Source organism: Sphaeramia orbicularis, chromosome 24 (genome assembly GCF_902148855.1).
Source record: "Sphaeramia orbicularis chromosome 24, fSphaOr1.1, whole genome shotgun sequence".
Taxonomy (NCBI): Eukaryota; Metazoa; Chordata; class Actinopteri; order Kurtiformes; family Apogonidae; genus Sphaeramia; species Sphaeramia orbicularis.
In genome coordinates, this window is record NC_043979.1 from 34,212,165 (window position 1) to 34,239,979 (window position 27,815).

The following is a 27,815-nucleotide window of genomic DNA, read 5'->3' on the forward strand; positions in this document are numbered from 1 at the left end:
TTGACTGTCATTCCAATATTTATTTTAATATAAAGTAGCTCCTTGTTTTGGATAATCCCTTATTAGGGCTGTGTATTCGCAAGAATCGGGCGATACGATACAAATCATGATACTGGGATCATGATACGATATATCATGATACTGTTAAAAAGGCAATTTTTTGTTTGTTTCTTTTTTTAAAATGATTATTTCCTGGAAGAACTTATTTACATCAGAAATATGCACAAATACTAAACACATTTTTATTTGATCAGAACAGGATCTAATGCTATATCACAAAATGTTCCTGCGTTAAAACTTAAATTCTGTTTTACAGACATTACAGTTTAAGATCCTGTTCAAATGTTCATATTCTATTAGTTCAGAAATAACATCAGAACATTATTTTTGTGCAATCGCAACAAAGGAACTGACATTATTTAATAAAAGAGTGTTAAATAATAATAAGGTATAAACAATGAAGAAAAATAAAAAACAAATATGAACCTTCACCATATCTTCATTTGAATAAATACCTAAAAATATTGATACAGTACTTTTTAATATCGATACAGTATTGTGAAATGAAATATCGCGACATATTGCAGAACCGATATTCTCTAACACTTCTATCCCTTATGGTCCAACTAAAGCAAAAATGAATTTAAAAGTAAAAATGTGGGTCATTTAGCAACACTAATCTGTCAAATTGTCTCTAAAATGTCCCATTAGAGAGATTTCGAATAGGTGTTTTGACCCAATACAACTAATTTTCTATAATTAAAAAGATGAAATTGCACTAATTATTATTGTTTTGGTATAGAAAAGTGTTTTTCAACCTTGGGGTCGCCTGAAATTTCTAGTAATTGATAATAAAAAATAAATAAATGAATAAAAATATTTTTTAAGGATTCAATATATATATGTCATTATAATTAAAACACCACACATTTTTCCTAATAAAAATCAAGTTCAAATAAAATGCAGAATATAATATCTGAGAGGGCATATCTTGATTGACTGGATCATGTGACCACGTGCGTTACTACGCTTAAACTTGCCCGGACACAGTCAGTCTGAAAACTGGACCGAACAGAGAATGGAAAAATTTCTTCACCCGCCTAGCCCCGATAAGACATCTTCAAGAGAAAAATGTCTCTGTTTTGAATGTCTGGGGTCACAAGAAATTTGTGACGTTAAAATGGGGCCAAGAGCCAAAAAAGGTTGGGAACCACTGGTATAGAAACAGTTAAAAGTTAATGTAAATGCAGCTTCTTACACAATATGCAAACACCTCCAGGTCTACAATGAAGAAAACAAAAAAAATATTATTGCTGCTACTATTTTCTATAATATAAAAGTGAGGATTTCTAAAAAATAATCATACAATATAAGGAAGTGTTTTATGATGTTTGGAGCTGTGACGTTAACAAACATCTGATAATTATTTGGCAGCATAAAACCATACAGACTCAGAATGAAACTAGAATAGCACTCTGAGAGCACAGACCTCCACCAAGGCAGATCAGCCCCCCGATTACCACCAAAATTTTATCATTTGTTCCTTGTGCCAGTATCAACATTTCCTGAAAATTTCATCCAAATCCATCTATAACTTTTTGAGTTATCTTGCTAACAGACAAACAAATCTGTCCCCAAACCACCCTGCCCCCCCCGATCACCACCAAAATTTAATCATTTGTTCCTTGTGCCAGTATCAACATTACCTGAAGATTTCATCAAAATCTGTCCATAACTTTTTGAATTGTCTTGCTAACAGACAAACAAACCCCGATGAAAAAATAACCTCCTTGGCAGAGGTAAATATATACTGAAAAACACTGACAAAATACCAGAGCCGAAGAAACATATGCTAAACAAAGGGTAGATATACACAACGCCCCCCCCCCCCCCCCCCCCCATCACCACCAAAATGTAATCATTTGTTCCTTGTGCCAGTATCAACATTTCCTGAAAATTTCATCCAAATCAATCTAACTTTTTGAGTTATCTTGCTAACAGACAAACAAATCTGTCCCCAAACCACCCCGCCCCCCTGATCACCATCAAAATTTAATCATTTGTTCCTTGTGACAGTATCAACATTACCTGAAAATTTCATCAAAATCTGTCCATAACTTTTTGAATTATCTTGCTAACAGACAAACCCCCAAGAAAAAATAACCTCCTTGGCAGAGGGAAATATATACTGAAAAATACCAGAGTAGAAGAAACATATGCTAAACATCAAGGGTATATATACACAAGCCCCCCCCCCCCCCCCCCATCACCACCAAAATGTAATAATTTCTTCCTTGTGCCAGTATCAACATTTCCTGAAAATTTCATCCAAATCCATCCATAACTTTTTGAGTAATCTTGCTAACAGACAAACAAACAAACAGACAGACAAACCCCGATGAAAACATAACCTCCGCCGTTACACTTGGCGGAGGTAATAAAGTCTTGAGTATGAAATATGCAGGAAACTAAACTAAATGACCACAACGTCCAATACTTGAAGTGGTGATAGTGTAAATTTTTATTTCAGGAAGTGAAAAAAGGGGGTAAATGCATTGCAGAAACAGAGCACAGTGTCCAGCATACAGTGCACAAGATGTTTACGAGCATGCCGGGCAGTCCCACACTTGTATGTCGCAGTATCTACAGACACCACTGGATCACTGACCGAATTTTAATAACGACGCCAAATCGCTGAAGGTCCTCCTGTTGGTGTGAATGAGCCAAGAGGCTACGGGACATTTCCAACCGGAGTTAAATGATATAAAAGTGTACAGTAGTGCAAACTAGCAGAGAGAGACAGTAAACCGAATGTTTTCGATAGTGGAAACTAATGCTTCACGACTGCAGGACTGAGTACGAACATGCGGATAAACCTTAAGTCAGCGCCTGATAAATGACTCTGATCTATCTGCAGCGTCTTCAAACGAGAACTGAACCACCTCCAGGAGCTTATTGTGTGCATCAGTTTCCAATTTCACGCAGACAGGCAGTTGAAAAAATGCTCCGAGGTGGAAGCACCTTTGCATAAATATGCTGTCTGAATAGAGCTTCTCTTTTCGCCGGTTGCCCTCATCAGTACATGCTGTGACGGGCTGAAACAGAAGCTACAGTAGTAGTTGGACCACAGTCAAGTGACGACACCCTTTTCATAGAAAATAACAGCACGATTTAACGAAGAGCAAGTAGAAGCATACATTCAAACAAACAACCAGCGGCCTTAGTGCTGAAAGTGAAGTACAGCATACACTCGAAAAAGATACACAAATAAATAGCTGATTTTTTTATATTTCATCTGTAGCTGTTACCCCTCAGATTGTTTCACGACTGCATGTTTTATCACTATTTTGTATAATTACAGGGTTTACTTTTTTTGAAGTGACATTGCATGTTGCATTACTAGCTTGACGCATTCAAGAGTCTTCGAAAAACCGATACAAGGAGGATGCTTCACTCGCTGCTCAGGAGGAAGTAAAAAGGACCAGACAACCAGACTTAACCTTACAACACCAGAATACACACACACCTCAGTATGCTGGGACAGATTTCTTTCCATACAGACAACTATTAAACAGTTTTAAGTAAAAATATTTAAAATACAGTTTTAATACTGACTTAAGGAAAATACTGCTGTTATCCAGTTTTATTCTGCTTGAATCCAACAATTCATCACTACCTCAGAACTGACAGAATTAAGCCAAAAGTGAAAACATTTGTATTTTCCTTGAAGTTGCGACTAGATTTCCTCTTTTAAAAGAGAAGCAGATGGCTGTATTGGGTGGGAGGGAAAAAAATAATAGAAAGCGATGACCACTTAGTGGCAGCTTTTCCCACCAGAAGAAAGGAGGACAGGATGCAGGATCTGCAATCAGACCAAGGCTTCCTCCTCTGTCCCCGCAAAGCTTTCCTGCAACTTGGAGGCGGAGCCAAAGCTAGTCCTGTCGTAGAGGACGAGGAGTGCTGGCAGAAGGCCTGGGGGAGTCCTCCGCTACGAAGAAACTGTAACTGGATTCAGAGAACCGTTACGGCTGTAGAACTTTGAGAAGGCCTCTTCAAGAACGGATGTGAGTCTGGGCTGGTCACCCTGAAAAAAATGGACACAGGCGGGTTAAAAGGTTATCTCTGAGTTGGATTTACAGAAAATGTCGTCACCGCTGAGATCAGTGGAGAGCGAACGCTTCGTACCTCACTGATGAATCCCAGCTGAACGAGCTCTACAGCCAACTCCTGCACGTTCTCATCTGCACAAAAACACAAGCGTGACGTTCAGATTCTGATGCAGATTATCATCATGTATGTGAACATTAAGAAAATAAAGCTTCATTGTCACTGTTACAGGAACAATGAAAATCTGTTCTGTTTGGATCATTCCATATAATTTCATCAAGTGGTCCCCACCTGACCCTCTCAGATTTTTCTAAATTTTTACATACTTCTACTACATTATATATGATGGAAAAATCCAAAATTTTAAGGCTTAATTGTAAATAGTTCCAAAGTTATGACCATTTGAAGTAGGTAGGGGGTACCCTAAAATTGCAACCAAAATTAAGACTTGAAATTTTTGGCTATTTTCAGCCTTCTATAACTTCTGAACAACAAGACCTAGAGGTCTGAAATCCCCCCCCGATCACCACCAAAATTTAATCATTTGCTCCTTGTGCCAGTATCAACATTTCCTCAAAATTTCATCCAAATCCTTCCATAACTTTTTGAATTATCTTGCTAAAAGACAAACAAACCCCGATGAAAACATAACCTCCTCTGCAGAGGTACACATATATATATATATACATATATATACATATATATATATATATACATATATATATATATATATATATATATATATACACACACACACACTAAAAAATACCCCAGAGTAGGAGAAACATATGCTAAATATAAAGGGTATATACACACAAGGCTAAACATAAATGATGATAAACTCCAGAAAGGTCAGAATGGGGCTGCTACACTGGCTCTTGGGTGTCCGTTTGGAACTAATATCAATGCAATGCATCAAAGACTGTCATGAATGAAAGTTCAGGACAGATTGGCATTTAGTTCTGTGTTGTCTTTGCATAAAATCTAGACCTCACACAAACCCCTTAGCCTGTTCTCTAAACTACAGTACACCTGTTACAGACATGGGCTGAACATGAGACTAGCCTCTAATGCTGCTTTTACTTTGCCTTTGCCAAGAACTAATGCACTTAAAAAAATGTTTACAGAGCCATTTCATATTGGAATGTTACCTCCAGAAATGATGTTAATAAGTAATGTTTTTAAAAGACACCTAAGAAATCTATAATCAATAATGAAACAATGCTATAGTAGTAGTAGTGGTAGTAGTAGTAGTAGTAGTTTTATTTTGAGCACACAGAATCATCAGATAACACAGAACCATACCACATGGTCAAACAAAATTTTCTGCGCTCGAAAAGGAGTGGGAAGAAGGATAACTTATTGACTCCCACCCCTTTTTACAAACTAATAATTAAATTAAATCCGCTTCCTTTGCTTTGTTAACACACTTTTTTTCTGTATATTTTTATAACAACACAAAACCTCCATTCAAACCATTCACATACACTTTTTTGGTCACCTCACACACAATCAGATTTGCATAATCAACCATTTTTAATATAAACTATAATATTTATATGCACTTTAAATATTTACAAATACAGTGATCAATAAATGTGATCATATCTTCTTATCATGATAAATAATTAATTACAATAATATCTTATTTGATGCGTCCCTCTATGTTATAACTCGATATTCACTTACTCAGATAATGTTCTATATTTTGTTATTTTGTTATTATGTCTTGTTTTCAGTCTATGTGCTTTGTAAATGTAAAAATTGTAATACTTTAATATTGGGAATGGATCCCAGGAAGAATAGTTTCTACTTTGGTAGAGATTAATGGGGATCCTTAAATAAAGAAAGAAAGAAATACAAGATAAAGACAAAAGTAACAGTAGCATTTAAGCACTTGTATGCAGATTCAACTTTCAATACATTTCCACAAATTTCCACTCCATCCCTTCAAACACAGAATAGAAGAGAATAAAGACACTCACTTGGTAACAAATCACAGCTCAAATGCCTGTTCAGTTTATCCTCAAGTTTCAACAGCAAGGTCAACTGGGAAGAGACGTTTGAAGCAAAAGTGTCAAAGCAAACTTCCAAACAGGAGCAGAATAACACGTCTAAATATTGATCAGACAGACAGAGAAGACCCTTACATGATGCTTGGTGCCTTCGTCCACAGGCTCAATATTACACTGCATCTGAAGGACCTGAGCAGACCATATTAGAATTAGCAAATGAAAGGAACATTCAGTATGTGGTATTTCTGTTTTCTATTTCAGCGCAGTGAGCTCGTACCTTCCTGGTCTCGAGCTCTGCAGGTTCAGGGGTCGGGGTTTTGACTGAGGGGGGCACTATGGGTGACTTCACAGCCTCCTGCTGAGGTTGTTGAGGACAGGGTATCCCGAATGCAGTCAGTGGATAGATCCCATTCCTGATTAGAAAAAATACAACAAACGAGAAGCATTACACAACCCATTTTCTCTTCATCCAAATGTATTATTGGTCTTGTACTCAAATAACAATGGTTTTTATTTTACTTTTCTATTGCAAACTCCAAGGCTTTGGTTTAAATCTTGTCACTTTAGCCACTTTAACAAACTTGTTTATATTTTTATCTCTTCAATTTTCTATTGTATTGATGCATACTGTCTTGCACTGCTGTACACACTTGAATTTCCCCCTTGGATGATCAATAAAGTATATTCAGTTCAATTTACTAAATTCTAGGACGAGCGTTTCCTTCATCCTTCAAGCTATTGGTGTCACATCAAACTTTAATCAATGCACAAAAACGAATTCAGGGTGTTTGCTCTTTATCCAAATAAAAATTCCAGACTTTTAAAAACCTTCCTGTTTCCCAAGACCTTGACTGTATATACTTTTATACTTGTGTGCCTACTTTTTTGGTTGAGATTGTTGTGTGTAGTAGAAAAGTTCATTTTAATACATATATGAATGAATGAATGCATAATTCGCAGTAAACTATGTTCTACTGACAGAAACCTTTTCAAAACATATGAAAACCACAGTGCATGGATATGAGGAAGAAAATATGTATCCTGGTCTGATTTATTGATTTATTTTGCACATACATAACATTGATCAAAGTCATAATTATACAGTAAAGGTGCAGGGAGAGGCAGAAAGCCTAAAATGGCTTGTTTTAAAGCCTCCACCTTATAAATACATAAACATTGTAAAAGTTGTGACTTCCATCGTCCACACACATTCAGAATTCATTAAAAAAGGAAAGACAATATAAATATATACAAACATATCAATTCGCTATCATAATTGATTTCCTTATATATTTCTTAAAGGATATCTCTGATGTGCTGTTTCCAAGAACATGTGAAAATTGGCTCCACAATTTACACCCTCTATACCTAACACAAAACTGAGCTCTTTATGCGACACATTTAGGCAAATGAAAATGTTAATTTCGACGAGTATTGCATCCATGAACTGCAGCACTGGTTGCAAAATACAAAATGAAATGCTCAGGCTAGGTACTTTGATTATACTGAATTTTATACATAAAAATACAAATTTGGTAGATATTAATATCAAAAATATTAAGTGAATTTAGTCTGAAGAATAAATTAGCAGAAGAAGTCAGTGGCTTAGAGTAGGTTGCAATTTGAACGAAGCGCTTTTGTAAGATAAATATTTTATTTAAGCACAAAAGACCCCCTTTTGTATGCTGTTCCCTGCTGAGTTGACCTGTTTAGCATTAACCACTGATGCTTTGATGACATGTTAAAGTGCCTCCACCAGGTCCGAAAAACTTACCCTCCCCCTGGGTGTGAATCCCTTCCCCCTTCCTTTTCCCCTGAATGTGAACTCCCTGGCTCCTTCCTGGAGTACAACCCTTTTTCTTTATCTCTTTCTTTGCTTTTTGTTTTCAGTTCACTGCTTTGAAGTAACTGTATAAATACCATCTGAAAACGTAGATTTGGGGAACACTGAAATAAAGCCACATTCATTGCAGCAAACTTTGAACCAGGATTTGAGATTTTCTTCAACAGATATCACACAAACAAGTTTCACTAGAATCATTCCAGTACCAACCGGTTAGTGAAATCATATCAAGTTTTTTTTAATATGCAATGCTCATGTGTTTCTCATCTTAAAAGATTATGTCCCTTTGAGCATACTCTAAACTTTGACTATAAGAGAAACTTTTGCCATACTTTAATAAGACTTTCACACAAAATTCCAGACTTTTAAAGGTATGGAAAACAGCATTTCAGAATTCCATACTTTTTAAGACTTTCAAGACCTGTGAAGCTTAGCTGCATATTCAAGCTGTTGTAAAAACATGTCCTTACCTGACATCTTCCAGGAACTTGTCCAACTCAAGAGCAGGAAACTGGGAGAGCCTGAAGCAAAAGACAAGGTGTTATACAAGCTAAATATTTTATCTCTAATCCTGTAATTAGTTCAAATTAATCTCCATCCTGTTGAAAAGCTGAGTTAGAAATGGTACAAATCAAATGTCAAACCACTACATAGAATATGTAAAACTTCTAAGTGTAAATATTAATGTTACAGTATGAAGAACAGAGAACATTAATAAACATTTCATCGCCCTATCCCACTTACTTCATCTGAACTCCTTCCTTCCCTTCAACAATCACCAAGTTGGGGTCCATGTTCTTCGTCATCTCTTCTAAAGCATTTTCTGGAATCATGTCTAAAAATAAACAGAAGACAACATCAGAAACAAGCATATTGGTTATTTTTCTGCTGGTGCTAGCCAAGTTGGAGAGTTTTAAAACATAATAAGTGCAATCTATGATATGCATAGATGTGGAGAAAGCTGTTGTATGTCTATGCGACAGCCTCGGATCAAACTGAGGCAGTAATTGGTTGAACTTACGCTGGTGGCTGACGATGCAGTGAGCAGCCAGCAGCTTAAGTAAGGGCACCTCGAACAAGGCCTGGTGAAACAACAGCTCCTTCGCTGTGGGTCGCTTACTGGGATCGACCTCCAAACACTTCTGAATAAACTCCTGAAAAACATTGGTGGGGAAAAAAGACACGTTAGGGCATTGATCTCTCCCACTGTGAGGCGTACAGGCTTTAGATGCACTTTTCAGATGCTCACCCGCTGCAGTGGGTCCTCTAGTGACTGAATGGCACTGTTTATGGCTTCTTGGGACACATAAGACGAATCTCCATTACTCTGGATTTCCAACACAGCCATCTGAGGAAGTGTTTAGACAAGACGGTAAGAGGAGTGATTCACTCATAAAAGAAAACTACCAAATTGGGTCATGGAATTATTGGGTCAACAATTGTCAGTGAAAAATATATACAATAATATGAATTGCCAAATCATGTTCCTAAATAAATAGAAGACAAGCAACCTCTGCGAGAATCAGGTCACAAAGGTCATGTAAAAGGATATGATATGATGATGTACAAAATGAAATTTTAACATAAACACAACAAAGAATAACAGGAAAGATGTAAGAAGGCAAAAAAGATATAGAAGAAACACGATGATGATGTAAAACCAAGAAGAAGCAAACAAAAACCTTGAAAAATGTGTGGGATTCACTGCAACAAAAACATTTAACAACATCTGCTTCAGTATTAACTAGGGATGTTACAGTTATTAAACTAACACTACATCTGTAATGTCACTCTCTTAAGGAAAACACCAAGTATTCCTCAAAGTTTTGGCGGGAACAGTTTTCCTTGAAACCCTCAGCAGGCCACGAGGATGAGGAGCCTCAACTGCAATCATGTTCTCATTTAACACAACAAGATTATTATTCTATTTAAAGTTAGGGCAAGCTGTCTAGTAAATCTTAAATATGACATTACAGTCATACGATGCACACCAGTTTTCATATTCACTTCCTTAAACAAAACAAAACAAAAAAACTGTGGCTTGAAAATTGAGGTCGCTGGTAAATACTGGTTTCACATCCAAAACAAGCAAATGATTAAAATATTTCCACATTTCCTCTCTTGCATTAGGCCAGGAAACCAACATCCTGTTTTCTATTTAAAAACACATAAAAACAGACTGTATTCATCAATATGTGAATTAAAAACCCAGAGGAGAACAGTGTCCTCTCACCTCTAAGGCGCACATTCCAAAGGAATAGATATCCACGGCTGTGGTCACATTGGCAACGGCTAAAAGAGACATAAACTAATTAGAATTAAAGAAAAATTTAATTGATGTACAGGTGAGACATGTAAAAAAAATAGAGCAGGATTTTACCTCCATACTCTGGAGCAAAGAAATGAAGGCTCTTCTGCTCTTCCCGGCAAGTTTTCACATGGTTGTTGATGGTGTCTGGAGCAACTGAAACAAGTGGAAAAGATTTGATAAGCTTCTATAACAGTGAAAAAACCTTAACCCATAAAGACCCGAACATCCATCATTGCCCAAAAGCATCTACTGATGTAAACTGTTTAATACCTGTTGATCCACTAATACTTTCAACACATGTAAATAATTGGTGTAAAATGCAGTTTTTCATCTTTTCATGGTCATCAGATATGACCCATTTGGATGTTCAGAGGCTCTGTAGTGAACATGGAAACACCGTCATCTTCTACAACACTGATTCCCCAGTAAAACCCATGGAGTTGGATTGATGACAGTGGATGGACACACTGGGTTTATGTTCAGTTAATGATAAATTTTGTTGAAAAAGTCACATTTTCTTTAATTTTCTGTTTCTGATATTATGAGAATTAATCTTAATCTGAGCTTTTATGAACATCTACATGATCAGTCAGTTAAATACAGGAAAATACCTGATTTATACTGGTAAAATGTAAAATACAGAGGATAATATTATAATGAATGGTGATAAATCACTTAAGGGAGGTTAGATATAGAGAAACTTTCATTTGGGAACTGACACAAAAGTAGCACTGGGTCTTTATGGGTTAATGCTACCAGGTTTACATCGGCCTGACCCTTTTTGTCTTTTACAGTCATGTGGATCCTACCTGAGCCGATCTTGATGAGTCCGTTGTGCTGGATGAAGATGGTGTCACATGTCAGGTTTCCATGGATGATGGGGGGTTCACATGAGTGAAGGTAGCTGGAGACGCATACACATGTGTAAAATACTTCATATAATAGAACCACACGGCCACAAATAACCGGTTTATTATCTGACAGAAGCAGCCAGTGATTTATTTATTCTGACACTTTGATGGATTTCATGTAAACATAAATGTCAGTAGTTGAGCAGTGAGGATCATCAATGCAGATACAGTAAAAAATATCTCTAAGAATTGGGTTAATGTCTTATTCATGCATTCATAAATACTGAGCAGCTGACTGTCATACTGACCTGAGAGCAGACAGTATTTGTGTGCACCAGCGCTTCCAGGCCTGACAAGAAAAAAATATAGGTCAACAAAAACTCATGTAAACATGTAAAAATAAAGAATAAAACAGGTTAACCAAGACGTTATGAGGTGCTACTGTGAGTAAGGAGGTGATTTTTACCTTTTCATTCATTGTCTTGTGGTTTTTCTTTGTCTTCTTTAAAAACTGTTTGAGACTTCCTGAGGACATGTACTCAGTAATGAAAATAACCTGCAAAAAACCAATGCATCCACATTAAAACTGTAAAAGTTGGTGAAATCTGTAAAAGTTAACACTGATTTAACAAGTAAAGGATTTCTGTGACTATCTCTTACCCTCGCTCTATTCTCTTTCACATCAGCCCAGTATTTATGGAACTTCACAATGTTCAAATGCTCCAGCTGGATCAGATTGTCAAAGACAGCTTTGACCTTTTCCTGTAGGAAAAAAAACAGAGAAAAACAGATTAACTCTTCAGAGATTATAATTCATCCAAGGATTTTTCAACTGTTTTTGAGACCTGTTATTATATCTTATGTGTTATTATGATAGAACATTATTATCAGATCAGTTTTAATAACATGGTCCAATGTTAGTTAATATTTTGGCAGGTTGTAGTGGGTATTGGCAGGATTTTTACAGCAGCTTTTCTCCCATGATACTTTAATGCCTTTAATGCCTTTATGCCTACACTTCGTGGTTTAAGCTTGATTTTGCACAAGGTTCAGCTATTTTCAACACGTTTCAACTAAAACCCTAAATCCAATCAATCCAATCAACCAGTGAAAATCACAATTAAGACATTTAAGGGACAACTGACACCCTGCATTTTAAAGGAGCACAAAAGTTTGATAAAACTGCTTCTGTGAACGCTCTATCTTTCCTTATAATGTGAAATTTCAATTCCAAATTTAACAAAATACAAGTTTGCTCATCATTATATCATGACATTTCAATCCAAAAGACAGCCTTGTATGAGAAAGAATTAAGAAATAAATGCTCATTAAACATCCAGTCTTATTTTTTCTCCATGCAAACAGCCATGTGCACAACCACATTTGTCTTGCAGCCATACACATGTTTAGAGTAAAACACTTCCTATTGTGGAGCAGCTAAACCTGCAGCAGCTGTGGGTTTACAAGCCCCCTACGCCCAGCACAGTTAAATAAAAGAATAATTGAAACATTTGACAATTATTGCCATTTCTGAAACAACAACACGAGTGAGAAAGTGGAAGCTCCGAAAGGGTAAAGGATAAAACATCAAACTAAATGCCTAAAATACCAAAACATGAATGCAAACACAAGCTTTAAATACCACTTGTACAGTTCTTTTGTTCTGCTTACTAACTGAACTCCCTGAATTTCTGTGTGTACTTTGCCACAGTGCTGGCAGCAACAAGTCCGACCACTTGCCTAAGGAGCTTAAAGCCAAAGGGGAAACAGAAACAGTATGCTTCCACATTTTTACAGCGATAAGAGGAATGACACACACACACACACACATAAAAAAAAACAACTCCTTAACGCTCGACAAGAAATCAGAAAGAACTGCCTCGAACAGATATGTTGGTTTATGACTTCACTCACCTCCTGGAGCTTGAAATTTTTCCTTTCCGAAAACATGACCTCATTCCAAACCACCTCCACTCCTTCCTCAGTGTCCATGGCCAAGTAAGCATTATCGATCCCGGGGACATTGCGCTGATTCACCTGAAGGATGACAGACAATTCAGTGCATCCCATTTCCTAAGCTTTACTAAAGACATATCTGAGCAGTGACAGTCAGTGTCCTCTACCTCTTCTCTGCGTTTCTGCCAGCGTCCACAAGGGCTTTCCTCTAAAATCTCTGACTCATCTTCACTCTCCTCTTCCTCATCCTCTGTGGCAGCAGTAGCAGGAGGCTGGGTCACCACGGAAACAGGGGGGGACACAGATGATACCCCTTGACCTGTGGGTGGTGATGCAGCAGCAGCAGCAGCCATGGACTCCGGCTTCACTTCCTGGACCGTGTCCGGGGCCTGCTTGGTCTCTCCCTCAGACATCTTTAGTGCTGTCAGGCCCAGCAGCCGGCTGAGAGACACACAAACGTCCCTACATCAACACACACAACACTGGCCTCTACACACAGATGCACAGATCAAACACAAAGCTCATCGATTGCAGCTCAGGCATATTAGCTTTACATCATTACTATGTGTTAGCATACGCTGCAGGTTACATAGACTTTGTAGGGAAGAAGTTAGCTTGTTAGCATTGAGTTAGAGCTACAATAAACTGCATCAAACAAAAGATAGGTGACGTATTGGCTGCAACATACGAGTTAAAGTTGAGATATGTGCCGATGCCAGCTCCAGTTTAACAGCCTCCCACCGTAGCAGAGCAGTCCGAGTTGGTTGTTTAGCTCAGTTAGCTTAAAATCTTCCTCCGGTCCCTCGGCGGAGTTGCCGTTAGCTCTGCGACGCTGCCAGCTCCTTGGCTCCGGCTACTCCTCTACAAAAGGCAGCGGCTAGCATGCAACAGCGTCCACCTCCGCAGCTTGATCCACCGTGATGTTAAATGTCAGTCGACGTGTTACTCGCTTGCCAGCTAACTAACTAACTAGCTAGCTAGTGCGCTGCTAGCTAGCGACTATTTTAGCAGCCCCACCGCCCCTTGCTGCTTCTCAAGACTCCAGCCCTGCTAATGTGCCCTGAAAATTAGCCACTGCTAATGTGAGTCAACTACACAATACTGCAACAGCACAAAGCACATTTACTGATTAAGAGCATCACAACGTTTAATCGAAACTCGACAAAACAAACGGAGAGAGGTAAATGGTCTCATTAACTTTTTATCTTCGAGGGTTGCGGCTGACTGACTTGGAGCTAGGTTAACATTTAGCCAGATATGATGGCGACAACTTCCAGATGCACACTGCACTACGAGCTCCGCACGTCAGAGCCAGGGGAGGGTTGCCATGTCTGGAACACAGGATCCCCCTTTTATAGATAGATAGATAGATAGATAGATAGATAGATAGATAGATAGATAGATAGATAGATAGATAGATAGATAGATAGATAGATAGATAGATAGATAGATAGATAGATAGATAGATAGATAGATAGATAGATAGATAGATAGATAGATAGATAGATAGATAGATAGATTTGACCCATTTAGACGTTCAGAGGCTCCATAGTGAATGTGGAGACGCTGAGATCTTCTGCAAAATTAATTCACCAGTAAAACCCATGGAGTTTTACAGAAAACAGTGGTTAAAGACAACTGGTTTTTGTTCTGTTAATGATGTATTTTGCTCAAAAAAAAAATCACTTTTTCTTCAGGTTTTCTATTTGATATAATAACCTTTACATTTACTCTGAGCTTTAATGAACGTATACATAGTCGGCAAAAATAAATACATGAAAAGACTTGATTTGCCTAAAAAAATATAGATGATAATGTGATAATAAATAATGATAAATCACTTGATAGATAGATAGATAGATAGATAGATAGATAGATAGATAGATAGATAGATAGATAGATAGATAGATAGATAGATAGATAGATAGATAGATAGATAGATAGATAGATAGAACTTGTTGTCGTTAGGGAATTGTTTTTAATCATCTAATGCAGGGGTGTCAGACTCATTTTAGTTCAGTTCCATATTCAGCTAAATTTGATCTGCAGTGGGCCGGACCAGAAAAATAATAACATAATAACCTATAAATAATGACAACTCCAAATTTTTGTCTTTGTTTTAGTGTAAAAAAAAAAAAAAACATTAAGTTATGAAAATACTTACTTTTATAAACTATCACAAAAAAAAAAAAAAAAAAAACCTGAAAAAATTGAAATTTAATCACTACACTAATTATACAACGGAAGGATTTGAAATTTTCACACATCACATCATCACGTTGTTTCCAGTAACAATTTGTGCGGCTGCTTTCTTTTTCAAACCTGGCAACCTGGCCTCTGTCAGCCTCCTTTTTCTTATTTGATGAGCACAGACTGACAGAGGACTGAACCAACTGATCCCTGTAATATGACAAATGGTCGATGATGTCACCACCAGAACTTACTGGCAAGGAAATTATCATCAAGTCGTTTGTTTTACCACTAGGTGTCAACATAACTGATATTATGTATGCTGTATTTATGGAGCAAATGTAATTCGGCTAAAATTTACTTAGAGGGTCAAATGAGTGGGCATTTTTGTCAAAAAAAAGTTGTAAGAAATGCATAGAACTGTGTTGAAATAATGCTAATACATTTGTGCACAGACTACTGACATTATTTGACAGTGGAAGCTATATTTTCAGAAATATTGGATTTTGAATAGCACGTGTATGTGAAAACTTTTGCTGGTGGATGGACATGACATTACCGATGATGCTCTGGTCACTACCAGTACTTTATTAGGAATAAACTTATATACTTACTATTGCTAATTCTCCTCTTATTCATAAATGTTAGCATTGTGGATCTAAAACAATAACAGATGACACAAAAACACAAAATGTGGCAGTGGACGGATGTGACATGGTTGTTACAGATCCCATCATACTGATGCTCGGCAGCCATGTCACCGTTTCCACAAATGATCCCTGTGCAAAAACTAGGATCAGAATTATTTATTGTATAGTTTATCATCATACTAAAGAGGAAATAACAATATAGAATTGTTATTTCTTTATAAAAATGCTTATTATTAGAAAACTGTTGATTTAAAAAGTGATGTGTGACATTCTTAATGTATGTATTGGCGTAACATATGCAGGATGGATCAGCACCATACTCCATATTGAACCTGTAAAAATAGAACATGTGATATGTAGGATAGAATCTTGTAAGAAAAAAATGGGGAATCTAAAAGAACAGAATATTTGTTTTTCAGGTAAATTCAGTTAAAATATAACTTGGCCATTTGTGACATGAAAATATAGCATTAATTGTGACGAAATTGGACATTTTTGAGCTGAAAACATAGTTCATATGACCATCAACATGCTGCAACAGAACTGAAATCCTGTCAATTTGCAGAACTTGCATTTACCAACACAAAGTTCCTTTGGAGATTCACTTATATTGATTTCTTATGCACAAAGACATAAATAAGACCTCTAAGCAAATTTTAGCCGAATTACAATCCTGGCAGTAATACACAAATATTTCATCAGTGCATTAAATCAGTAGAGTCAACTTGATTTTATATAAAATAATCAAAGCTGATCTACATTTCTAATAAGTGCTGCACTGACCTCATTCAAAGCAATGGTAGAAGAAATAGTCCGATTCTTTAATTATGTGAACGTGACAAATACAGTCGCGGAAAAAATTAGTAGACCCACCTTGTTTTCTTGAATTTCTTGTTCATTTTACTGCCTGGTACAACTAAAAGTACATTTGTTTGGACAAATATAATGATAACAACAAAAATAGCTCATAAGAGTTTAATTTCAGAGCTGATATCTAGCCATTTTCCATGTTTTCTTAATAATAACCAAAATCACTTCAGTTCTTACATCAATATCTATGGCATTGTACTGACAAAAACAGTGCTTTTAGGCATTCCATGTTTTCTTTTGTGTCTGTTTTAGTCACATGATACACACAGGAGTTAGTACTTGATTGCATAACCATTGTTTTTGATGACTTTTGATGGTCGAATAATTTTTTCCGTGACTGTATAGTAATGTAAAATCATGAAATTGCAAAAGATGGCAGAAAAATAGCTAAAGTCTTCAAGTAAAAGTACTGGTTATAACTGACATCATTATATTATTGATGGAGAAGCATCACTGTTGACACAACTTGTTGTTTTCTGCAGGAGGTGGAGCTAGATTGATTTACTTTATTATCACTTTTATAAACAGAGATGGGTGTAATTATTAAGAAAATAAAGGAGAAAAAAAATGTTTCTGGTTCTGTTGTTTTTTTTTTTGTTTTTTTTTTCTCAAATGAAGCCATGTGTAAGGTTTAGAGGTTAAAAAAAATCACCTGTGGAAAATCTTATATTGAAAAAATAGCTGACTTTTCATCAAAGACAAAAAGGACGATTTTTCACAATGTGTATTCTTATATGCATTTAAAAAAGAAAAAAGTGCAATTTTAACAATATTCTGCCTGTTCCTAAATGTTTTGTGTCTGTAGAACTACTCTGATCTGTAAGTTTAATGCGCATGTGTTTATGAGAAGCTGAGGCATACACTGTAAGCCTGAATAATTTCAGTTTAATTCAAAAAATTGAGAAAAGTGGTTGCCTTAAAAAATTTAAGTAATGATTAATGAACTTTTTAAGTACATTTAACTTCAAACCTTTTTCAATATTCACTGCTTTGCATAGTTATTACACTTAACTTAATTTCAATGCATTAAATTCCAAGTTGATTTAACTAAAATATTAAAAGATTTCAAGTTAAATGTATTTTAAAAAGTTCATTAATCATTACTTTTTTTTTTTTAAGGTAACCACTTTTCTCATTTTTTTTTTTTTTTTTTTCAAGTAAACTCAACTTATCTGGGCTTACAGTGTAATATTATTAAAATTGCACTTATTTTTCTTAAGAAATTTCATTCGTGGTTGTTCATGTTATTCACATTTTTAAAGGATAGTTTGCACATGTAAACATTTTCATTATAAGTATTCTTTTTTCACTGTATTTTACTGATCCAGCCCAGTTAAGATCAAATTGGGCTGTTTGTGACCTCTGAATTAACCCATAAGTGTTACTTTTCTGGCAGCTCTCTCTATTTAACCTTTCTGCAGCAATTTATCACCATTTATTACAATATTATCCTCTATATTGTGCGTGTCTTCAATAAAAGTCAGGTATCTTCCCAGATTTAATTGACTGATCATGTAGATGTTCATAAAAGCTCAGATTCAAGTGAATTCTCATAATATCAGAAACAGAGAAAAATGAAGAAAATGTGACTTTTTCAACAAATTTTATCATTAACTGAACATAAACCAAGTGTGTCCATTTGCTGTCATCGATCCAACTCCATGGGTTTTACTGATGAATCAATGTTGTAGAACACAGGTGTCAAACATGCGGTCCGGGGGCCAAATGCGACCCCACAAGGGGTCCAGTTCAGCCCCTGGGATGTTTTTGCCAAGTGCAAAAGTTCCAGTCTTGAATTGAATTAAGCAAAAAATAAATTAGCTTGAATTCAGGAAAAAATCTTGAATTAAGCAAAAAAATCTTCAATTAAGTAAAAAAAATCTTCAATTAAGCAAAAAAAAAAAAAAATCTTCAATTAAGTTAAAAAAAATCTTCAATTAAGCAAAAAAAAAATCTTGAATTAAGCAAAAAAAAAATTTTCAAAGAAGTTAAAAAAAAAAATCTTGAATTAAGCTAAAAAAAATCTTCAATTGAGTTAAAAAAAAATCTTGAATTAAGCCAAAAAAAAAAAAAAATCTAGAATTAGCAACTTATTTTTTTCTTTGTTTTAGTGCAAAAAATAACATTAGATTATGAAAATATTCACATTTCCAAACTATCCGCACGCAGCGACCAGCAGTAAGCGATAGCTTGCTGCAAAACAAATCTACCCACGGGTACAAATAAAGTTACCTTGAACCTTGAACCTTGAACCTTGAACACTAAAATGTGAATAACCTGAACAAATCTGAAGAACCTGAAATGTCTAAAGAAAATTCAACACAATTTGAACTCCTTTCTTCCTGTTCCTCAGTGTTTAGTGTCTTTGTAGATCTGATCCATAATGCACATGGACAAATGAGAAGTGGAGGAATAATATTGTTAAAATTGTACTAAATTTTCTTACATTTTTTAAATTTAAATTACAGTTTTTTTCTGTTTTTTTCTTTTTTTTTGGATAGTTTATAAAAGTAAGTATTTTTATAATTTAATGTTGTTTTTTTTTACACTAAAACAAAGACAAAAATTTGGAGTTGTCATTATTTATAGGTAATTATGTTATTATTTTACTGGTCCAGCCCACTGCAGATCAAATTCGGCATAATGTGGCCCCTGAACTAAAATGAGTTTGGCACCCCTGTTGTAGAAGATGATAGTGTTTCCATGGTAACTATAGAGCCTCTGAACATCCAAATGGGTCATATCTGATGACCATGAAAATATGACGAACTGCATTTTACACCAATTATTTACATGTGTTGATAGGATTAATGGATCAGAAGTTATTAAACGTTTTATATTGTTGGTTATTAAACATTTTATATTGGTAAATGATCTTGGCGGCCTGTGGTTGTTTGGGTCTTTATGGGTTAACATGAGTTCGACACCCCTGCTTTTGACAGTCCTGCCCGAGTTGCAGCCTATGACCTGAAATCTTGGGACTGGGTCAGGGTCTCTCTTTGAGAAGCCTCCTCCCCTCTCCTTTAAAGTGGCCTATATTTAGGTCCAGCACCAGGGACACAACAGTGAAAGTGTGACCGTTGGTGTGAGAGAGTTGGGTTGGTGACCGTCTATGAGCAGTGACAGTATTTTCAGCAGATAAAGGAAGTGAAAGTTCATCAGAATCAGGGAGGACACAGGAAGTTTCTTTGGACTGTTTTGCAAGTTCATGCTCTGTTTCTTGAAATAAGGACGGACTTCTCATTTTCTTTTTGTACCTCATATGCTGGTTGATCTCTGAAACTGGACTTAAAGCTGCAGTGCACACAGATAAAAATGGAGGACGAGAAATACAAAGATCAGGTGCCTGTTGTTGAAGAAACAAAAGTGAAAGTCCTGCTAGAAATTGAAGCATCATATGGACCTGATGAGAAAAGTGATTATCCTCCTGCTGGGACAAACTCCATCTACTCGGCCATTTTAAGCAGAAATGAGGCTGTCAAAGATGCCAAGCGCCTTAAGAGTTTTTTGGAGCTACGTGATAAATATGTGAAGCAGAACGTGGTGTTTGAAGACCCGATGTTTCCTGCCAGTGATGCTTCGCTCTTCTACAGTCGCAAATTCCCTATGAAATTTGAATGGAAACGTCCCTCGGTGAGTGTCAGGTTTTTTTCCTCATTAACCCTTTCATGCATACTGGTCACTACAGTGGACAGATATTCCACAGCTGCTGTATTGTATATTCATGGGTTTTGTTGTTTTAGTTCCATATCAGCCAACATAGAGGACGCTTATGCACCATCCCAAACACTGCAGTTCATACAATTATGGTAACTTTGCCGCTCATGATAAACCTCACAGGTGTCAAACATGTGGCCCAGGGGCCAAATCTGGCCCGCCAAAGGTTCCATTTCTGAAAGTGCAAAAATGAACCTGAACAGTCCAGGTTGTCCAAATCATTTTGGTTCAGGTTCCACATACAGACCAATTTGATCTCCAGTAAAAATAACAACACAATAACCCATAAATAATGACAACAACAAATTTTCTTTGTGAAAAATTATGTGGAAAAAATTTAAGTGAAAGAAATAACATTATACTGTGAAAATATTTACATCTACAAAACTATTCTTTCACAATAAAATGCAAATAAATACATAAATAAAAACAAAGATGAACAACCCAAAATGTGCAATTTTAACAATATTCCACCTGTTACTAAATGTTTGGTGCATTTATGGATCCACTATGATCTGTAGTTGTGTTAATGATAAGAGATGTAATATTGTAGAAATTGTTCTAATTTTAGTTCCAAACTCCAAAATTTTAACAATATTCTGCCTGTTACCAAATGTTTATGTAACACTGTGTGTAAATGTACATGTATAAATAATAATTCCAGGCATAATATTGTTAAAATTGCACTTATTTTTCAAATGAAATTTCTGTTTTTTCCAAGTTATTCACATCTTTTTTGTAAAATGTAAATATTTTCATAATTTAATTGGATTTTTGTTGTACTAAAACAAAAAGAAAAACTTAGATTTGTCATTATTTATAGATTATTAAGTCATTATTTTACTGGTCTGGCCCGCTTGAGCTCAAATTGGGCTAAATATGGCCCCTGAACCAAAATGAGTTTGACAGCCCTGATAAACCTGATCATGTTTTAGTGTAAATCAGTTGCTACTTATTATTAGACTGTAATTAACAGTTTTCTGAAACAATTTTTTTTTTTTCATATCATTACAAAGGACATTCCATTAACAAATCAATCAATAAATAAAAATTATTTTAAAAATGTATCTGAAAAAAACAAACAAACTGTTGCATTATGCAGTTTCCAATCAAGACATTTTTTTTAATGTAAAAAAGCTAAAGCTGTCAAATTCCTGGGAGGATATTATCTCCATGAAATGAGTAATAACTAATATTAGAGTACGATAAAAATGTGAGAAAACATTAGCGATTTAGCAATTAAATTTGTTTGGCATTTATGTGGCATTAAAAATGTGTTTATTTCATAGTTTTCACACAGTATATCACTTTCTGAGGAGGAGTTTTAAATACATGTTTCTTTGCTTCAAAAATTAAATGCATGGTGTCCGGCTGAGTGGACTTTTTTGTGACTCCATGAAAAATAGGTTCATAAAAAGAAAATTCATTTGCATTGTTTTTTTCATGCCTAAAGAGGAATAAAAACACTCAAGAAAAAAAAAATTGACTAAGGTTCTCATAATTCATGCATGAAAGGGTTAAAATCTCAGTATGAAAGTGGCTCTTCACAAGCTCTTCTCTAAAGTCCTTGTGTGTCTCATCACCAGCTTTACAGCTGCGTGGGTGGGGTGTCAAAGTTGATATGGCTGCATGTTTGTGGGTGCATAGCTGTAGGTTATCACCTTCTTCAGTCCTAGACAGCTGACACAGGAGCAGTACTGGCAGAAGACGCACTCCGACACTGCCGGGAAACATAGCGGCAACTCAGAGTTGGCTTTGGCCTTCAGTTTTTTGTCTGATATACATAAGAGTTTGATAGGCGTCCAGCTCTGGGCTTTGGCATCGAGGGGTTCTGACTTGTAGTCCTGAAGTGGACTTTTGGCAGAAGACACTGGGCTTATCTCGGCATGAGGAGACTCATGTCCTCGACTCATGACATCTGCCAGTAGACCCACACAGATATAAACACAGATATAAACAGAGCAGCATGCAGAAACAGACACCACCAAAGACACAAACCTTTACTGGAAGCACAATCATAAATACATTTATGCATGAAAATGATTCTAATTTACAAATTAAACTATAGTAAAACACACAGAATATCAAAAAAGGGTAACACTTTATAATAAGTACACACTATGAAGCATTAGTTAAGCATAAATAAATACTGAATTCATCATTTATAAAGTATATTTCTGACATGAATACTCATTAGTATATGGTTTATAAGCACAGTTATAATGGTTTTACTCATCATTAATAAGCTCATCTACAATATGCTTAATGATTGTATTTTCATACTTTATAAATTATGGATTCAGCATTTAAAAATTTAGTATTGCATCACTTACAAACCAGTTACGATGTGCATTTATGCTCGCACATACACTTTTCAGACATGTACTAATAGTTAGTGAATATTTTAGTGGGAATTTTATACTAACTCACAAATCTAATTTTCCAAAACATTTCTAACTGTGCTTATAAACCATATACTAATGAGTATTCATGTCAGAAATATGCTTTATAAATGATGAATTCAGTATTTATTAATGCTTAACTAATGCTTCATAGTGTGTACTTATTATAAAGTCTTACCCAAAAAAGTTCTGAAATTACACTCAAGAAAGACGTCAGAAAAGTACAAAGCCCAGTAGAATTATTATTAATGCAAATATGAATACAGATATGGATAAGTCAATATCTATAAACTCAAGGAAAAGAAAAAAGCAAACTACAAATTAAAAAAATAATAAGAGTACAGCATTAAACTTATGTATGGGCTATATATTTGACAGCTTCTTTTAGTTTTACAGGTTAGATAGGTTTATTTTGTCACATCCACTTTTACACATAGATGAAGGTGTAGCTATAATTTATTCATTCATTTATTCATTCATTCATTCATTCATTCATTCATTCATTCATGCATTTTCTGAACCCACTTTATCCTCACTAGGGTCATGGGGGTCGCTTGGAGCCTTTCCCAGCTACATAGGGTCGAAGGTGGGGTACACCCTGGGCGATTCGCCAGTTCATCGCAGGGCTGACATAGCTATAATGTCTATTATATATATATATATATATATATATATATATATATATATATATATATATATATATATGTATATATGTATATAATGCTATAATTTATTTATTTAGTTTTATTATATCGAGTATCTTGCATTGTGTTGTAATACATAGCATAGAATCTAAGCTGAGGAAAAAGACATTTATACTAAGATTTCCCTACCGCTCCGGAGATTAAAAAAAACAACAAAAAAACATTTATATTTATACACCATAGAAAAGGGTTTTCTAAATATTGAGTTGTATGTTATTCAGATATTTTCAATAATATGTTGATTTTATCATTGAGTGCATATTTGCATCTCTTTTAGCTATTTCATAAATATTGTAGTAATACAGTAAGTGAAGCAAAAACACAGAATTTTTAATTAAATACCACCTACAAAAAAGCTTTCCAAAAAAAACCCTAATTGTATTTATTATATTAGCTAATATTATTTATTATTCTGTTTCTTATTTTCTGAAGTAATTTTTTTTCAATAGAATAATAGATAGTTGTAAAATCTTTCTCCAAAGTCCAATAGGATCATTTTAAATAGTTTCTTTTCTTTCTTTTTTTAAATATCAAAACCCAAAGGTATTTAATTTAAATGCATTTAGAAAAGAACACATTACATTTGAGCAGATTTGTGACACTGTGATGAATTAAATCTAAAAATAGTTCCCTAAACTTTGTACCTGGTATTTATTACAAGCTGTAACTTTGCGCTGGCAAAGTTCATTTAAATCAAAATTCTATTTTAAAATTTAGTGTCAGTTCATAACTTGAAATAGTTTTATTTACTCATTTAATTCTGTACATTATAAAGCTTAAAATAAAAGCCATGTAATATGATGTTATGTACTATAATGTATGGTATGTATGTAATGCATTATGCACACTAAAGCACATGCACATGTATGTTTATGTTACACATATGCACATATAATTTAATACGTATACCTTTCTACTGTAGGTATGTGTGGTAAGTGACACATCTAAAGTAATAGATCTGAAGTCATTTAAATACAGCTTCGAACGTTTAGCTGAGATTAGTGATACATGAATCCCACCCGGGGTCAGCAGTCAAGCAAACTAAATTTGGATCATGAGGCTGCACATTTACCGTCATGCAGCCACCGGTATGATGAGCAGAGTCCGGAGCTGGTCTGAATGATTAGATTTACAACTGTCAAAATGTTTCTATAGGGAAAACAAATTCCCTCTGGTTCCAAGAACAAAAAATAATAGGTTAGATGTAAGTGGGTGCTTTTATGAAACTGGGTTTATTTTGGTATCTGGCACTTACCAGCTTTTTAGACCCAATAATAAAAGAGAAATTTAGACATATGTCCCCCCAGGATGTACCTAATGATGATCTCAGATAAATGCAAAAAAAAAAAAAAAAAAAAATACTCTTCCTCTGAGCCATCCCAGAAATAATGAATTTTTAATTAAATATTAGGGTCAAAAATAGGACGAAAATTGGGACAGGAAAAGCTACCTAGGTGTCAGTGTGTTTGATCTGGAAAACATGGCTTGAAATGGTCTTATAATAAATAAATAAAGACACTATGTTAAATTTGATGATCCTAGTGTTTTTTTTCTAATCCAGACATGCAGGTTTTTCAAGAATCTCAGTCTCATTCGAGGTTTTGTGTGTAGCTTATCGTGTCCACTGGCGTTACATACAGAACCTGCCCATTTAAACACAAATAAATCATGAGTGATTTTGCAACAGTGGTCATTTTTGACAAACACTGCCTTGCATAATTAGTTCAATTCCCAAAATGTATCTGTGAGACAGTGGCGGCTCCTTGTCTTTCAGACAGGGGAAGCTCATGGTCGGCTTACATTAAAAAAAAAAAGTCAAGTTATTTAAACATAAATTCAGCCCTCCGTTCCTTTTTAAGAAAATGGTCAGTGACCTTATCGTACCAACTAAACAAGAAAGTGTTGAAATTATGTTAAATTGAAACAAAGAAGTACAATGAGTGTGTTTTATTTACAGTGCAAGAAATGAACAAGTAATTTCGTAGTGGTTTCTCTGATTTCACAGCAGAATGTGCGACGGTATTAAACTGAACTGTGTCAGTGAAGGAGGAGATCTCAAAATAGCTGTCAATCAAATGGGATTCAGCCTTTCGACTGATCCTCCAATCAGCACGTGGACGCCTGGTGTCCAGCCAAGCTCCGCCCACAGCTCCATTCACCCCCAGAGACACTGGGCGTCTGGGGGCGGGACAACATCGTGGCATTTATCCAATTACCGTCCAGTTTTGAGGCAATGAAAAAAACTGTTCCGCTCAGTCCCATTGAAGTGCATGGACGCTGAACGTCTACGGGCAAATGCACTGAGCAGAGATTGAATGAGAAAACAGCGCAACGGGAATGTATGAGAAGTGAACAACATCGAGTCTGTTTGTTTGTGATAAAGCTGATTCTGAACGAACTCGTCTGTGAGATGAACGTGTTCTAACACATTTGTAGTCAATGAAATGTCAACACAAGCGTACATATCTAACCATTTAATTTTCATAATTTTAGGGGAAGCTGAGCTTCCCTTGCAGTCTATGAGAAATCGCCACTGCTGTGAGAGAATAAAGAGATGTTAAAAAAAAATAGTACCGTGTAATTTTCGTGTCTTTTTTACCACGTTACATACAGATTTTTGTATAAAAAATAATATTAAAAAAGATAAAAATGTGTTTTATCTGAAATATAGTTTCTCTTTTATTTTTAAAATAGACCCAAAGTGCTTCCAAACTTGCTTTATAACATCAGTCTACATCTGGTTTGAATTTTTAGCCCCAGGTCCTGTTTTTAGGGACTAGTTTCATAGAAGCACTCTTGTCATAATCAAATACCAAAACACACTGCTTTGCAAAAACTGAGCGAACCTTTAATAAATGAGCTTAACCTTATCTTTAACTGATTTAAAGTTGAAACATACAGGTGTTACACCCTTTTATTTTAGACTTTTACATTTTTGCAAAACATTATGAACATTATTTTCTTTCTTAAAAGCCTCATGTGTAATATCCTGATTATTTATACTGCAAAAAGTGTTTTTGGTTTTTTTGTAGTTTTATCCAAAGGGATTTCAAAAGCTTTAAGGTCAAGTTCAATAATCCTACTAATAATAAGCTGATGACTGGAAACACTGAGAAGAATAACTTATTAATTGATATGATCAGTAGTTCTTTACAACATTTGCATCCATGGTTTAAGTCGCTGCAGTGTCAGAGGCACAGAGTTATGAGCTGGTTATTCATCACAACGTTATCACTTGTTCGGAGCACTCCAAGGTCAAGAATAGGTCACGTCCTGCAGCTGCTTTCTCATAAATATGTTAGGGTTTCTTCATGGTCCCAGGTCCGACCCGGCCAGCTGGACTTTATCCAAAAGGGCTTGGGTTTCAGGGTCACGTCAAGTGTAAAATGTCTGATTTATAAACACAGTTCAGGTCACGGAGGTCTGGAGTGCACACACACGAAGACTAAAATATCCACATTTGAAAAGTTACATTTGTATATTTGATTATTTATTATCTCGGACTGATTTTCAACCACAGTGTTTAGTATTTATTTGATAATGAATAGTGGATAATTCAGTGGGAATCCACACTGTGACCAACAAAAAGCTGACAAAGTTGTGAGCAGACAGTCAAAGAATATATATTTATTCTTCTTTTTTAGTCTTAAAAACTTCATCATGTTTCATTTTTATACTTGGCACTTACTGGTACCATCTACATTTCCTTTTCCTTTTATTTTCTGTGACAGGAAATTTGTGAAAACCCCCAGTTCATCATAGATGGAGCCAACAGGACAGACATCTGTCAAGGAGAATTGGGTAATATTAAAGTGTGTCTGTTCAGAGCTATTGAAGTGCATGATGCAGAATAGACCACAATTTCACGTCTTTACGTTCCAAGCTTGTCCAGACCTTAGCATCAACATTTTATAGCACAGGTGTCAAACATATGAACAATAAATAAACAAAACAAAACATTTACCTCCTACGACCCAGGAAATGTCAGCAGAGTACAAGCTTTTTTGTTTTTTATTAAATAAGATAGATAGATAGATAGATAGATAGATAGATAGATAGATAGATAGATAGATAGATAGATAGATAGATAGATAGATAGATAGATAGATAGATAGATAGATAGATAGATAGATAGATAGATAGATAGATAGATAGATAGATAGATAGATAGATAGATAGATAGATAGATAGATAGATAG

The 27,815-nt window shown here is 35.4% G+C and overlaps 2 protein-coding genes across 4 annotated transcripts in view; one reads left to right on the top strand and one right to left on the bottom strand.

The window, feature by feature from the left end:
* Positions 1–2,503: 2,503 nt before the first annotated feature.
* nrbp1 (nuclear receptor binding protein 1) lies at positions 2,504–14,370 on the bottom strand. 2 transcript variants are annotated; one of them, XM_030128177.1, is made up of 18 exons: positions 13,772–14,370; positions 13,251–13,524; positions 13,042–13,164; positions 11,788–11,889; positions 11,594–11,683; positions 11,436–11,476; positions 11,086–11,180; positions 10,346–10,429; positions 10,199–10,257; positions 9,215–9,313; positions 8,987–9,119; positions 8,710–8,800; positions 8,436–8,486; positions 6,400–6,535; positions 6,258–6,311; positions 6,093–6,156; positions 4,186–4,241; positions 2,504–4,084 (listed from the first exon to the last, which is right to left on the bottom strand). In XM_030128177.1, the coding sequence occupies exons 2-18, from the start codon at positions 13,494–13,496 to the stop codon at positions 3,989–3,991; spliced, it is 1,620 nt and encodes a 539-aa protein (XP_029984037.1). In that variant the 5' UTR covers positions 13,497–13,524; positions 13,772–14,370; the 3' UTR covers positions 2,504–3,988. The 2 variants fall into 2 exon arrangements, with proteins under 2 accessions (XP_029984037.1, XP_029984038.1); XM_030128178.1 differs by having other exon boundaries at positions 13,251–13,572.
* A 5,429-nt stretch (positions 14,371–19,799) lies between these two features.
* Positions 19,800–27,815, top strand: part of capn3b (calpain 3b) — a 42,415-nt gene continuing 34,399 nt past the window's right edge. Inside the window, exons 1-2 of one of the 2 annotated variants that reach the window (XM_030128174.1) lie at positions 19,800–20,426; positions 27,348–27,417. In XM_030128174.1, the coding sequence (XP_029984034.1) occupies positions 20,109–20,426; positions 27,348–27,417 (388 nt within the window). In that variant the 5' untranslated portion in view covers positions 19,800–20,108. The remainder of the gene's footprint in view (positions 20,427–27,347; positions 27,418–27,815) is intronic. The other variant, XM_030128175.1, reaches the window with a different exon arrangement.